The 14,283-nt window shown below is 51.4% G+C and overlaps 2 protein-coding genes across 9 annotated transcripts in view; one reads left to right on the top strand and one right to left on the bottom strand.

The window, feature by feature from the left end:
• NRG2 (neuregulin 2) overlaps window positions 1-7,230 on the top strand; it is a 181,563-nt gene extending 174,333 nt beyond the window's left edge. For all 3 annotated transcript variants that reach the window (XM_030869436.2, XM_030869438.2, XM_030869439.2), the window contains 2 exons: window positions 557-784; window positions 3,674-7,230. In XM_030869436.2, the coding sequence (XP_030725296.1) occupies window positions 557-784; window positions 3,674-4,439 (994 nt within the window). In that variant the 3' untranslated portion in view covers window positions 4,440-7,230. The remainder of the gene's footprint in view (window positions 1-556; window positions 785-3,673) is intronic.
• Window positions 4,685-14,283, bottom strand: part of PSD2 (pleckstrin and Sec7 domain containing 2) — a 67,146-nt gene continuing 57,547 nt past the window's right edge. For 5 of the 6 annotated variants that reach the window (XM_060296284.1, XM_060296282.1, XM_060296283.1 and 2 more), the window contains 2 exons: window positions 13,027-13,170; window positions 4,685-10,341 (listed from right to left, as the gene is read on the bottom strand). In XM_060296284.1, the coding sequence (XP_060152267.1) occupies window positions 10,132-10,341; window positions 13,027-13,170 (354 nt within the window). In that variant the 3' untranslated portion in view covers window positions 4,685-10,131. The remainder of the gene's footprint in view (window positions 10,342-13,026; window positions 13,171-14,283) is intronic. The other variant, XR_009563466.1, reaches the window with a different exon arrangement.

Raw genomic sequence — 14,283 nt, 5'->3', positions numbered from 1 at the left:
GCACCACTTCACCTGGCATAAAGTACCTGCTCACTCGAATACCCACAGCTATTTGACGCCCTCTCCTGGGTTTCCCACGTGAACCTAGTCCACCTTAGCCTCCTCTCCAGAGGTAGGGAGGCCTGTCCACACAAGCACACAGGCTCAGACAGCTCAAGAAAGAACGTGGTTGGCCCCTTTCTTCCCTGGGGAGCAGCACAGAATAGGCAGGGTCCCCATATATTGGCCACTGGGGCTGGGCTCTTAAGGCAAGTGGCTAAGGACCATGGGAGTGGAAGGGTCCCAGACAGGGAGGCTAAGGAGAGGTTGGTTGCAGAGAGGAAAGGAAGAGGCCTCTGCACACTGCAGCTCACCCATCCACAGGCCTCCAGCTCTCCTCCTCCCAAAATCGGGGTTTGGCATTTATGATGTTACACATCAGCCCAGAGTGAAGGGCAGTGAGCTGAGGGAGCCTGAGATGGAATGAAGAACCAGGGAAGGGGTGGGCCTGGGACCACACGTGCTGGGCTGCCCGGCACCTTCCTGACCTCACCTCACTTCCACCTGGCTTCTCCAGGCATGAGAGCCACACGTGGAGCCTGGAACATTCTGAGAGCCTGACCTCCGACTCCCAATCGGGCATCATGCTGTCATCAGTGGGCACCAGCAAGTGCAACAGCCCAGCGTGTGTGGAGGCGCGGGCACGGCGGGCGGCAGCCTACAGCCTAGAGGAGCAGCGCAGGGCTGCTGTGCCACCTTACCACGACTCCATAGACTCCCTGCGTGACTCCCCGCACAGCGAGAGGTCAGTTCCTACCCCGTGACCTGTGCCCCACTGTAGCCAGAGAGCTGGCACCACTGACCCAGGGCTGACCCTTAGGTCACCTCAGAAACACTTCAAAGAGCCTCATCCCCATTTTCCAGATGCGCAAGCAAGGTCCCTGAAAAGTTAAATGGTCTGCTCGGGGTCATCAACATGTTAATGACAGGCTGGTACTACAGCCAGTAGACCCTGGTGTGTTATGACCATTTAATTTAATTGTTCTACTAGGACACTCTTCAGAGTAGAAGGGGATGTTATTAATAATTGCAGTAGAACATCAGGAACAAACAGGGTCTGGCATGGACAAACCAGAACACACAGTTGCCCTACCCTGGTGTCACCTAGAGGCCCCATGTCCCGGGAGAAACAGACACCAAGATTGAACAGGCTGAAGAGTGGGAGGGGAGGCTGTCTGTGAGTAAACCGATGAGTGCAGGATGGGAATGAGCCAAGAATGCCTGAAGGCCCTGGAAGAATCAGCAACTAGGCCCCCATGGATCAAGATGCCATTGGGTTCCTGAGCAATGAATGCAGTGAGACCCAGGAACCTTCCCTTCTTCCCTGACTCCAAGCCAGGAGTTGCAGGGGGCCAGCCTCCATCTTGCTCTCCCCTTGGCAACTGGGATCTGTGGGAGGAGAGCAGAAAAAGGGGCATGGTACTAGGAACTCCAGGCTGGGGTGGCGAAGGCTTCAATTCAGCCTACTCCGTGCCGGTCATGGACACGAAACCACTGAAGCTCACAGCTGCCTATGGAAAGTGCTAAGCATAGGACACCCCACCAGGGCAGAGAAACCCAGTCTGATGGTAGGCTCTGGGAAGCAGCTAGGTTTTCCAAGACCAACCTTTCCAAGCTCAGCCCCACCACCTGTGTGACTTGGGGCAGGTTGATCACCTCTGTGCCTGTTTCCTCAGCTATAGAACAGGGAGCATTACACCTGTAGTGCGTGGTTCTTATGAAGGCCACCCTAAGATCATGCGCAAAGCTCTTTGCCTTTTACCTGACATGGCGCTGGTGCTCACTAGGTGGAGCTATGGTTAGTAGTAACAAGAGCAACAGGACTTCTTAATGCAGCAGTCCCCAACCTTTTTGGCACCAGGGACCGGTTTTGTGGAAGACAGTTTTTCCACAGACGGGGGCGGGGGGATGGTTTCGGGATGATTCATTTATTGTGCACTTTATTTCTATTATTATTACATTGTAATATATAATGAAATAATTATACAACTCACCATAATGCTGACAGGAGGCAGAGCTCAGGTGGTAATGCAAGCCATGGGAGTGGCTATAAATACAGATGAAGCTTCAGTCGCTCCGGCCACACACCTCCTGCTGTGCGGCCTGGTTCCTAACAGGCCACAGACGGGTACTGGTCCACGGCCTGGGGGTTGGGGACCCCTGCCTTAATGGATGGGAGGTAGAGAGGCAAGGCAGGGAAAGACTTCCAGGCAAGGGGAACAACTTGAGCTGTTCCAGCAGAGGCACTAAGGACATGGCTGGTGAGGCACCTAGAGCAGGGTGGGCTGTGAGGAGAGTGGAGCTGGGCCTGAACAGGAAGGCTGGGGCCAGATAGATGGCCAGTGGCCCTGGGTGGGTAAGCAGGAAGGGCCTCCTAGAGCAGAGATATGACTTTAAAAGATTGCTTTGGGAGGGAATTCCCTGGCAGTCCAGTGGTTTGAGGCTCCACGCTTCCACTGCAGGGGGCGCAGGTTCGTAGGGGGACTAGGATCCCACATGCCACATGGCCAAAAAAAGATTGTTCTGGGAACTGCATAGGCTGAAGGAGGAAAGACACTGGGGTGGGGGAATGGCCAGAGTGAACATCTAGTCCCAGGATGGAGTGGAGCAGGATGGAGGGTATTCCAGGAGAAAGGGGATGGGTAGGACATGATGGATGTGCATGTGGGAGAGGGAAGAGAGAGGAGTCAGATGATTCTGAAAAACAGTAATGGGGACTCTGGAGAGCAATGAGGTGCCCAGCTTTACAGTTTGGAAGAGAGGCAGGGAGGTGGGTGGTCCCTGTCCCAAGGTGGATAATGGTTGGGCAAGAGGCCAGTTGGCTCAGAAAGGGAAATGTGGAGAAAGAAAAGGGACAGGTGCCTGGGACCCAGAGTGGGAGATATTAGCAAGGGCAAACTTTTGAAGGAACTGGTGGTCTTTAGCCCCAAGCAGAGACACTTCAGTGAGGTCTTGGTAACTGTGAGCTCTGGGCTGAGGACCCTAACTGAGGTGGGAGCAGTCACTTCCCTGAGGCAGCTTTTAGCTTCAACTTAAAAAGGAAAATATTTCCCCACTGTAGCCATCAGCCATGGGATGAACTGTCCCGGAGGGGAGGTAAGTCCAAGTCACAGGGGTGGCTGAATGCAGGGACTAGAATGAGGAATTGGGCAGTATGAGTTCTGATTCCTGCCTGGCCTGGGTTCACATCCCAGCTCAACCACTTCCTGGCTGTGTGAACCTTGAGTAAGTCAATTAAATGTTCTGAGTCTTTTTCCTCACGTGTGTAGTACGGGACTAACAGAAGCCTCTTATAGAATTACTGTATTAGATGAGATCACACATGTAAAATGCCCCAGCCTTAGCCTCACCCGAAGTAACCATTCAGGAGCACTGGTGACTGTGAGCATCCCCACAGCCAAGGACCACTGATACGTTTATGGAATCATCCAACAACGCTACGGAATGAGCACTGTGGTTACTCCCGTTTCACAGATAAGCAAACTGAGGCTCAGAGAAATTAAGGAAATTTATTACGGCCACTGAGGAATACCAGCATGGTTCTTGCAAGAGGGATCCTGGGCTAGACCACTGCTTTGCATCAGGTCCGCCCCATCCCCTGGCCACCGGCCCACGTCTCTGCCTCTCCCCGCAGGTATGTGTCGGCCCTGACCACGCCCGCGCGCCTCTCTCCCGTGGACTTCCATTACTCGCTGGCCACGCAGGTGCCGACTTTCGAGATCACGTCCCCCAACTCGGCGCACGCCGTGTCGCTGCCGCCGGCCGCGCCCATCAGCTACCGCCTGGCGGAGCAGCAGCCGCTCCTGCGGCACCCGGCGCCCCCCGGCCCCGGTCCAGGGCCCGGGACCGGTGCGGACATGCAGCGCAGCTACGACAGCTACTACTACCCCGCGGCGGGACCGGGGCCGCGGCGCGGGGCCTGCGCCCTAGGCGGCAGCCTGGGCAGTCTGCCCGCCAGCCCTTTCCGCATCCCCGAGGACGACGAGTACGAGACCACGCAGGAGTGCGCGCCCCCGCCGCCGCGGCCGCGCGCCCGCGGCGCGTCCCGTAGGACGTCTGCTGGACCCCGGCGCTGGCGCCGCTCGCGCCTCAACGGGCTGGCGGCGCAGCGCGCACGCGCGGCGCGGGACTCGCTGTCGCTGAGCAGCGGCTCGGGAGGCGGCTCGGCTTCCGCCTCGGACGACGAAGCGGACGACGCGGACGGGGCGCTGGCGGCCGAGAGCACGCCTTTCCTCGGCCTGCGTGCGGCGCACGACGCGCTGCGCTCGGACTCGCCGCCGCTCTGCCCGGCGGCCGACAGCAGGACTTACTACTCCCTGGACAGCCACAGCACGCGGGCCAGCAGCAGACACAGCCGCGGGCCGCCCCCGCGGGCCAAGCAGGACTCGGGGCCCCTCTAGGGCCCCCGCCGCCCCCTCCGCCTCGCCCGCCCCACTGTCTTTAAGGAGAACAGAGACCGCCGACTGGAGAGAGAAAGGAGGGAGAAAAAGAAATAAAAATATTTTTATTTTCTATAAAAGGAAAAAGGTATAACAAAATGTTTTATTTTCATTTTAGCAAAAATTGTCTTATAATACTAGCTAACGGCAAAGACGTTTTTATAGGGAAACTATTTATATGTGACATCCTGATTTACAGCTTCGGAAAAAAAAAAGAAACAACAAAAAAAAAGAGAGATGGGCCAATTTTTTGACTCTTTAATAGAAACCTATATTGTGGTGCCTTTTGCTGTACGCTAATCTGGAGCTCCTGGAGAGAAGTCTAGGTTGCGGGGTGAGGGAATGTAGGATCCCAAGCTGGCTGGGGTCATGGGAGGTGGTGGTGAGAGAAAGCAGGAGAGGGGAGGCTGCGGGATTGGGTTCGGGTGGGCGTGAGGCTGGGGGGCCCCAACGAACGACATGAGGTCCGGAGTAGCTTTGCCCCAGTGCAAGATCTGGAGCCCTGGGCCCCCTGAGAGGGCGGGGATCCTAGGTTTGGAGCTAGAGTTGGGGGTCAGGTAACGTCCAGGGGGAGACTAAGGCCCAGCGACAGCAACCAGAATGGGGAGGGGGCCTCCCCGCTCCTCACAGCTGCTAAGGGAGGGGCGCACTGAGAAAGAGGTCTTCCCAACAGCCTCGGCCCTGGGAGGGGGCAGCTCTGCCAGGGCCCCAATGTTCGTGGCTCCTCCTCCCCTATGGCCTCCAGGAAGCCCCTCCGTCCTCTGCAGCACCTTCGTTTACAGGTCGTCTTTTCTATTTTATGCCTGCATGTCCTTTGCATTTCAGATTCTTTAGATTGGATGCATGGTCACGCTGGGACCGAGAAGAGCCACTCGACAGTGTATTTGATTCCCCTCTTAGCAATAAAGTAACACCATTTCCTTCTCACAGCCCAACTCCCAGCCTCTAGCCCACCCATGACTTCCACTCCCTCTCCAGCCCTGACCTCGCCACCCTCCAAAACTGGGTCCACTGCTAATTTGTCAAAAAGGTAATTGTTTAAAAAAAAAAAAAATCCTAAGCAAATGGGAAACCTGCCCCTTGAAATGTCCAAACACCTGACTGTTGACACTTGAACATTTTTATATTATAAATAAAATCAGAAATAACTAATGTTTGACTGCGTGTGCCTAGCCCCCAGGTGAGGAGGGAGACAGAGGATGAAGACCTGTGATAGAGATGGATGGATGTTGGTGTGGAGGTTGGAGAGGGCCAGAGCAGTACCTGGGAGAAGAGACCCTCCCTTCAATCTCCCTGCCTTCGACTCCCAGGACAGGCTCCAGCCCTCCTCCCTGTTCTAAGAACGTTCACAAGGTGTCCCCCAGCTCCCCACCCACCACCCCCTGCTGCTGGGGAACCTGGCCAAGGGGCTGACACAGATTACTCTGCTTCGAGCTCAGCCTCAGAGCCCTGGCCCAGTTCCTGCCCTGGAGCTACAGGGGCCGGAATGAGGCAAGAGTTTCTGGGCCTAGGTGGGTGAGGAGGGAAGGGTTGTGAGGTTGGCACTGAAGCAGCTGAGGCAAGATGACCCTTGGGGCCTCAGGCATGTCACAGGCAATGTGTGGACATGAAAAGTGGCATAATGGGTACCCTCAGCTGCCAGGAGGACCACAGCTGCTGCAGCTTGTAAGCCCACAGGGTGTTGGGTTTTTTTTAATATCCCCTCAAAGCCAGGGCCTGTCTAAACTTGCAGTCCCTGATGAAGGGTACGTGATTTCAGGCATGGAGAAGGAAGATGGTGTCCAGGGTGAGCCTTTCCCCTCATTGATTAATGTTACTAAGCCAAAGCCCATCACCAGGAACCATTAGGTTCCAACCAGACACAAAGGAGTCAGCTATCCAAAGAGCTCCCATGGTTGACGTGTGGGTGTGTGCACAAATGAGCCCGGAATATGTGTAGTCAGCTCAGAGACCTACACATGCGAAGGACAGAGAGGCTTAGGGTTGAAAGGGCTTAGGTATCAACAGGGCCTTAGTTCAAATTCCAGCTCTGCCCCTCACTAGCTCTGTGACTTCTCTAGGCTGCACTTGGCTCAGCTGGGAAATGGTGATGCTAATACCTACCTCAAAGGGTTGCTGTGGAGATTATATAGGGCGCCCAGGATTGCTTCTGGCACATGATAGATGTCTATTAATGGCTAATTTGATGATGATGATGACCATATCCTGTGCCTTGCATTCTTGAGTCACACAGAGAGTGGCAAAAACTGGATGAAAGGGAAGTGATGGAGAAAAGTAAAGAACTAGACACATATTCATGTGGGGATGCTGGGAGAAAAAGTACCTGTTACAAAGAAAAAAAGGAAATTAATGAACTAAATGCTACACAAACCTGCAAATCACTGACTTCTCTAGCCCCTGATGATCTCATCCAGATCCCTGTACCGGCTCTGAGTTTGCTATTGCCTCTAAAATTTTCTGAGAGCCAGTAATTCCTCTATGTGATTTATGATCTCTGTATGACCCTGAGTAATTCTGAATGACCTTTTGGTGAACCCATCGACCTTTTCATGACCCAGTTTATTGTCCTCATTTGACCCTTCTGAGGGCCTGAGTTGCTAATACCTTCTAAATTTTCACTCAGAAACCACTTCCATGACTCCAGTGAGCACACCGACCTCTATGTAACCCAAAGTAATTCTGGATGACCTCTTGGTGAACCTATTGACCTCTATGTGACCCCAAGTAATTCTGAATGACCTCTTGGTGAACCCACTGACCTCCTCATGACCCAGTTTAGTATCCTCATTTGACCCTTCTGAGGGCCCTAAGTTTTTACCTTCAAAATTTTTAGTCAGAAACCACCTCCATGACCCCCAGGGAGCCCGTCTACCTCTGTGTAACCCCCAAGTAATTCTGAATGGCCCCTTGATTAACTCATTGACTTTCACATGACCCCATTTGGTACCTTCATTATCTGCTCTGGATTCTAAGTTACCTGCTGAGAGTCTAAGGCCAGAACCTAATCAGTTTCCTTGACTCCCCATCATATCAGCCACCTATTCATTCACAGGTGTGAATGGAACCTAGGAGCAGGTGTGGCCAGAGAGGCTCCTTTTCTACTCACCTCTCAAATTCTGCCTTTGGGGCATCTTTAGTATGGCCTGTCAGGAAGAGGTATAGCCCTGTTAAGTGACTTTCCTGCTACTACCCTGTCCCCCAGGAGCACTTAGGACATTCGGGTGGCTTCCTGAGTCAGTCTTCCCCACTTCTCCAATTCTTTTTTCTTCTCTCTGCCAGGTCATTTTTGGCTTGTCTCCCCAGCCCTTCCAGAGTCCCAAATGGAAATGGTGACTGTCTGTCCCCCTCCCCACTAGACTGTGAGCCCCGTGTGGACAGGGATCTGGTCAATCCTTTTCTCACCACAGTATCCCCAGCACCCAGCACAGTGTGCAGCACTGTTCACCTTCACTGAATGAGAGGATGGAGCCTCAAGAGACGCTGTCCTCAAGGGTCGGCCCCCAGGAGTCCCTGAGCCCACGGACACTTCCCAGGACCACCAGGTGGCGCAAACCACTTATCACATCTCACCTGCAGTCCTCCAAGTCTCTGGATTTGGACAGTCCTGGAAAATGGACATATTAGGGGCAGAGGTTGTGGAGGGAATATGATGGTCCATTAGAATGCAGAAAAAAAAGAACTTTGCTTTAGATTTATTTTCAACTCATCTTTTTAAAATTTCTACTTTTGTGTATGTTTTATATTGTACATAATATTTTAGTACAGTAGTACACGTATATAATTTACAATAAATAATTATACAATTAAGAAAGTGAACTAAAAGTTTTTTTACTGATGGGAGGCACAGCTAGTGCTCAGGGAAGCACACGTGTCTGCAGCGGATGGAGCCTGCTCCTCTGCTTTCACTCACCCACCCTCATGAGGTAGAGGGTGGGAAGCTGACCCCAAACTCAAAGGACCTTTGAGACAGCGTGGAGAAAAAAGTACAGAGAGCTTTTTTATGTTGCCACATTGCTCTTTCAATTTCACTTAAATGAACATTTACTTCCACTCAGCAAAATGAAGGTGCCAGATGGTTTGGTTATAAAATACACTCAGCTGATCCAAATTAAATAACCTGGATTTAAATCACTACATCTCTCCACAGGCTCACAGGTCCCTTGTATCAAACGTCAGTGGGCTTGTAAACGTTGGCTGCTTAGTTGCAAGGTTGGCTTATTAACTAAATATGTTACCACTGAGGTCAAATTGCTGGCCAAACTACAGTAATCTATTTTAAAAATAGAAAGGATTTGCTCATCACAGCTGTATTGCAGGTGCCATCACCCCCACCACTGTCAGTCTGAGGATTGCAGGGTTTAAAGGATGCTAGTCTGTGATCATCACATGGAAAATTATTCTTCCCAGACATGTCCTTCACTAGCGTTTCTGAGTCACTAGAAGAGTACGAGAAATAGCAACCTAAAAAACAATCAACAACTTGTCATTCCACCTTTTCCCAAGACCAAGAATTAATGGCTTCCATAACCTTCCCCCACCAAACATCTTTGGGCTTGTTGACAAATGGCTATTTGCAAGGCAGAGTGTCTTTTATTCCTGTAGCAGTAGATCTGTACAAGAGGCCACCTCTGGAGCTCAGAGACCCGGCAGCACCAACATAAAGACCAAAATATAAACAGGGCCACAGTCCCATCCCACTCACACCCCAGGATGCCTGTGGGACAGACGGGGCAGCACACACACACACTATTTATTCCAAAGCATTAACTGTAAGAGCAGTTTAAGTCACAGGTCAGCCGGAAGAGGGGGAAATAGGGTGAGAGGAGGTCATACTATCTCTACCTTCCCTCCCAGAGTGTCAGGGCCTCCAGGGGCCAGAGAGCAGCCCTCCTTGCTAACAAGTGCATTCTGAAATAGGCTTTTCCTACCTCTTATTTCATCCTCTAACTGATATCAGTTCCAAAACCATCTCTAAAGGGGTTCCTTATATATATATATATAATTCTTATATATATACATTTATGTCCATATAAAAGAAAGCAGTAGTGGCCTCGATGGATGGAAGATGAGGTGGACACACACTTGAGTGGAGAGAGCTTGGCACTGAGGGACAGGCCTGGGTCCTGGGTTATTGCCAGGTGAGGCAGGAGAATGCGGTGTGGTTCCCAAGGCTGCTGAGTGGAGGAGGAGAGGATAGTGCTGGTGGTCTGCAGACCTGCTGCTGGTCAACTCAGAGGAAGGAGGAGGAGAAAGGGTGGGAGTCCAAGCTGAGACCTGGGGTCAAGACCTGCCCTCGGAAACAAGGGAGATGAAGGGAGGAACTTGTGAGAAGAGGAGAGCCTGGGAAGTCAACCACCCTTCCCACTTCTTGAGATGGTGTCTAGAGCATGCACACAACTGGCCTAGAAAATGAGGCTCTGGGGTGAAGAAGGATGTGAGAGCTGGGGAGAGGGTCGGAGGCCCAGAGCAGCCCCAGGATGCCAGATCGACACCATGAATAGCATCTCCATCTCCTTGGCCCACAGGGCTCTCCACACTCCCCTGGCTGCCCAACAACTGCCTGGAGCTGATCTGAGTGGCCCCTGGCTGGAATTGTGCTCACTGACCCCTCTGGGGGCATTGCCTGCCTCTGGGACCTGCCCATCCATGCCAGCTAAGTATCAGGCCCAGTGTTATCCCTCGTGGCTTTGCTGCCAGTCACAGTTCCATGGCCCTGGCTGAGGGCAGGGCTCGAGTGTGTCTTGCGGAGAGAAGGGTCATCCCCCTCCAGGGTGGCCAGCCGGGCCTCAATCCGCTCCAGATCATCTGAGCCCACCTTGATTTTCACAGCCAGGAGGTGGATGTAGGTCTCATAACGGCTTTTCTGGGGAAAGGGCAGAGAAAGGCCAAAAACAAAGTCAAAAGACAAACAACAAAATGAGAAAAAATGTATCCTATATAACAAAAGACTAATTTCCTTAATATTTAGAGAGCTCTCACACATCAATAAAAAGGAGATAAACAATCCAATAAAAATATTAGGCAAGGGACATGCACAGAAATTTCACTCATAATTTTTAAAAATCCAAATTAATTGGCAATGACTTATTGGATATGATACCAAAAGCACAGACAAGAGTGAAAACAGACAAATGGGATTTTATCAAAATTTTAAACTTCTCTGTATCAAAGGACAGTCAATAGAGTGAAAAGGCAATCTACAGAATGGGAAAAAAATATTTGCAAATCATACATCTGGTAAGGGTCTAGTATCCAGAATATTAAAGGGGAAAAAAAACCTCCTACAACCCAACAACAAAAACACAGCCCAATTTCAGGATGGTCAAAGGACTCCAATAGACATTTCTCCACAAAAGATATACTAATGACCAGTAAGCACACAAAGGGATGCTCAACATTACTATTCATCAGGAAAATGCAGATCCAAACCACAATGAGATATCACCTCAAACACATTAAGATAACTACTATCAAAACAAAAACAAAACAGAAAGTAACAAGTGTGTTGGTAAGGATGTGGAAGAATTGGAAGCCAAGTACACTATTGGTGGAATGTAAAATGGTACAGCTACCATGGAAAACAGTGCGGCTATTCCACAAAAAGTGAAAAATAATATTACCATGCAATTCAGCAATTCCACTTCTGGATATAAAAGCAGGACTGAAAGCAGGATCTCAAAGAAACATTTGCACACCCACGTACATGGCAGCATTATTCACGGTAGCCAAAAGATGGAAGCAACCCAAATGTCCATCAGTCGATGAAAGGATAGCCAAAACGTGGTATACAAATACAACAGAATAGTATTCAGCCATAAAAAGGAAGGAAATTCTAACATATGCTACAACACGGATGAACCTTGAGGACATTGTGCTGAGTGACACAGGTCAGTCACAAAAACATAAATTCTGTATGATTCCATTTATATGAAGTACCTAGAGAGTAGTCACATTCATAGAGACAGAAAGTAGAACTGCGGTTGTCAGGGGCTGAGGCTGGGAGGAGGGTGCTGAGGAGTCTTTGTTTAATAGTTATAGAGTTTCAGTTTGGGAAGGTGAAAAGCTTCTGGAGATTGGTTGCCCAAGAATGTGAACAGGCTTAACATTACTGAACTATACACTTTAAAATGATGATAAGATGATGTTAAGATGATCAATTTTATGCTATGCTTTTTAACCACAATTTTAAAAAAAAATTTAATCCAAATTAAAACAGCAATAAGACACCACTTGTTAAACCTATCAGATTAATGAAGATTATGTCCAGTGTTGGTGAGGGCCTGGAGAGAGAGGCACATTCACGAGCTATTAAAGGGGCTGTAAATTGCTAAACATTTAGGAGGGAGATTTGTCTGAGGCCTTGACTCTGAGCTTCAGGCCCTCACTGCAGTCCCAGGGGAGGCAGGGACTAAGGGTCACGAGACCCTGTTCTCACCCAGCTCTGCCACAGGAGCTGAAAGACCCTTCATTTGGGGCTTCACCTCCCCTACCCTTCATTCTCCCCACCACTCCCCACCACCCCCAGTTAAGCCAGGCAGGGGGTGAGAAAGACCAGGGCTCTGGAGCCACAGTCAATTCCCTGGGTTAGGATCCTGGCTCCTGCACTTCCTGTGTCACCTCAAGCACGTGATCCAACCTCTCCAAGCCTCAATGTCCCCATCTGTAAAATGGGGATAATAACAAAACCCACGTCACAGAGTTCATATGAGGATTAAATCAATCAATACAAAGGAAGTGAAGAGAATCACACCTGCCAATCAGTGTGGCTTTTTTTACATCACAGAGAGAGTGAAATTGAGAAGACTTCCGAAAGCTATAAAGTGTTATGTTTTTCAAAAGGTCAGGATCTATCCTGGGAGCTCTGCTCTCTCCTCTGTGCTGCAGTAGAAAATCAGAGTGGAAATCTAGAGACTGAGAGGGGCGACTTCCCACCCTTCCTGCTCCAGGGGCTTCCTGACTTGGTCTCAGCCTCTCTTGTGTCTGTTCACCCCCCTGGTGCAGGTCGGTCCAAAATGGACAAGTGGTTCCTGCCTTCCTCCCCCAAGTCCACCCCACCATCCTTCACCCCACGGTGGGGCAGAACCAGGGGAGGGGTTAGAGACAAGATGGAAAGCAGGGAGAGCTCAGAAGGAAAGACCAAGGTGCTCTGCTTGATAAACCTATGTGAAAGAGGCACATGAGACACAAGGGGGGAAAGTCACGTGGAGAGGGCTTATGAGTTCTGTGGTTTGGTCGTAAAAACTTCCCGAGAAGCTGGGCCTATGGGGAAAGCGGAGATGAGGATGGGGCTTGGAGAAAGATGTAGAGGGGTGACAGGGGTCTCTGGTAGAACCCGTCTGGTGCCCTTTGAGAGACGTAAGTGAGGGCACAATTGTTTGTGCAGCTGGACTGTGCAGAGGTGGGCCCACAGGAGACCATGGTCCATGACTACCTCAGGGGAGCCCCCAAAGCAGGAGCCCCTGGTCGGGGAACGATGTGGAAGGCAGGAGCCGGCCCCTTCCTCCTGCTCTAGCCCTGTCCTTCAAAACCCCTCCTTTGAAGGGCCCACCTCAAACGTGAGATAATGCTCCTTCAGCCGGTTCTCCTCAGCCTCCTTGGACTTGACGCCCCGCTCGACCGGGTGACACCTGTGCTCAGCCAGCTCTGCAGTCACCTGCCTCAATTTATTCTCATGAGAACGCAGCTGCTCCTCCTGCAAAGACAAGTCATGGACTGTGAGGTCCCACTCTCAGGAGGTCACAGGGCTGTCCCACCAGGAGCTGCTTCACCAAAGGGAAACTGAGGCCTGGCCAGGGTTGTCAAATACACAGGGGCAGAGCCGGGTCTAGGCCCAAGGGAGCGTTCTGCCGCTGCCTTCCTTCCTCCCCTCCTGCCATTGGCATCAGCTCTCCTAGAGCCTCCCCAGCAGGCTCAGGAGATGAGAGACCCTCACACTGTGTGTGGACACAGACACTCCCTTACACAAACACACAGTCACCCAGACACAGCCCCTGGCTCCTATGAACCCTCACATGCACACAAACCCTCTGGACCAAGGGGCAGCCCGGCCTCGGCACCCCCTGGCTTCATACGATGCACACAGTCTCTCACATTCATGCCCGGACACGTCTGATGGCCACAGACCCAGGATCACACCCAAAGACACTGTCACGCACAGACAAGTGCACAGTACACCCCAGCCATCAAAGCACAGCCAGACCCCTTTGTGCCATGCAGGCACTGGGTTGCACGCATTTGTGTGTGGGGGGTGTGTGTGTGTGTGTGTGTGTGTGTGTGTGTGCACGTGCGCGCAGACACAAGTATGGTGTAGGTGTGGGTACACAACACGTGTGTATACACATAAACATGCGTGTGCTTGAACATGGCATGTGTGCATGTGGGGGGAGTGTGCACCGCTTGCACAGCCCCAGGGGCTCTGTGGAGAAGACCCCGGACAAGGGCCCTGACAGGAAGGGAAGTATGGCGCTGCCCCTGCCCTCCACCTCACAAGTAGTGGCCCACCATTTATCCTCCCCTCTCCAAAAAAAACTCCGAAAAATGGAGTATTAATGAGTAGGAGTTTTTTAAGGATTACAAATAAAATATTTAAGGGTAGATGAGGGCAGCAAAAAAGCCCTGGATGAAGGGGCAGCCAAGTCTCACCTGTCGCTCGCTCCCTGTGACACACACATTCTCTCCCATTCGTCCCAGACACACATTATGCCCACAGACCACAACCACATTCACAGGACACACTGCCACTGGCACACCCAGGCCATTGGGTGGCGTGTGGCCTCAGTCTCCCCATCTGTAAACAGGGGTGGGG

Source organism: Globicephala melas, chromosome 3, assembly GCF_963455315.2.
Source record: "Globicephala melas chromosome 3, mGloMel1.2, whole genome shotgun sequence".
NCBI lineage: Eukaryota > Metazoa > Chordata > Mammalia > Artiodactyla > Delphinidae > Globicephala > Globicephala melas.
This window is presented reverse-complemented; position numbering and strand designations above follow the sequence as displayed.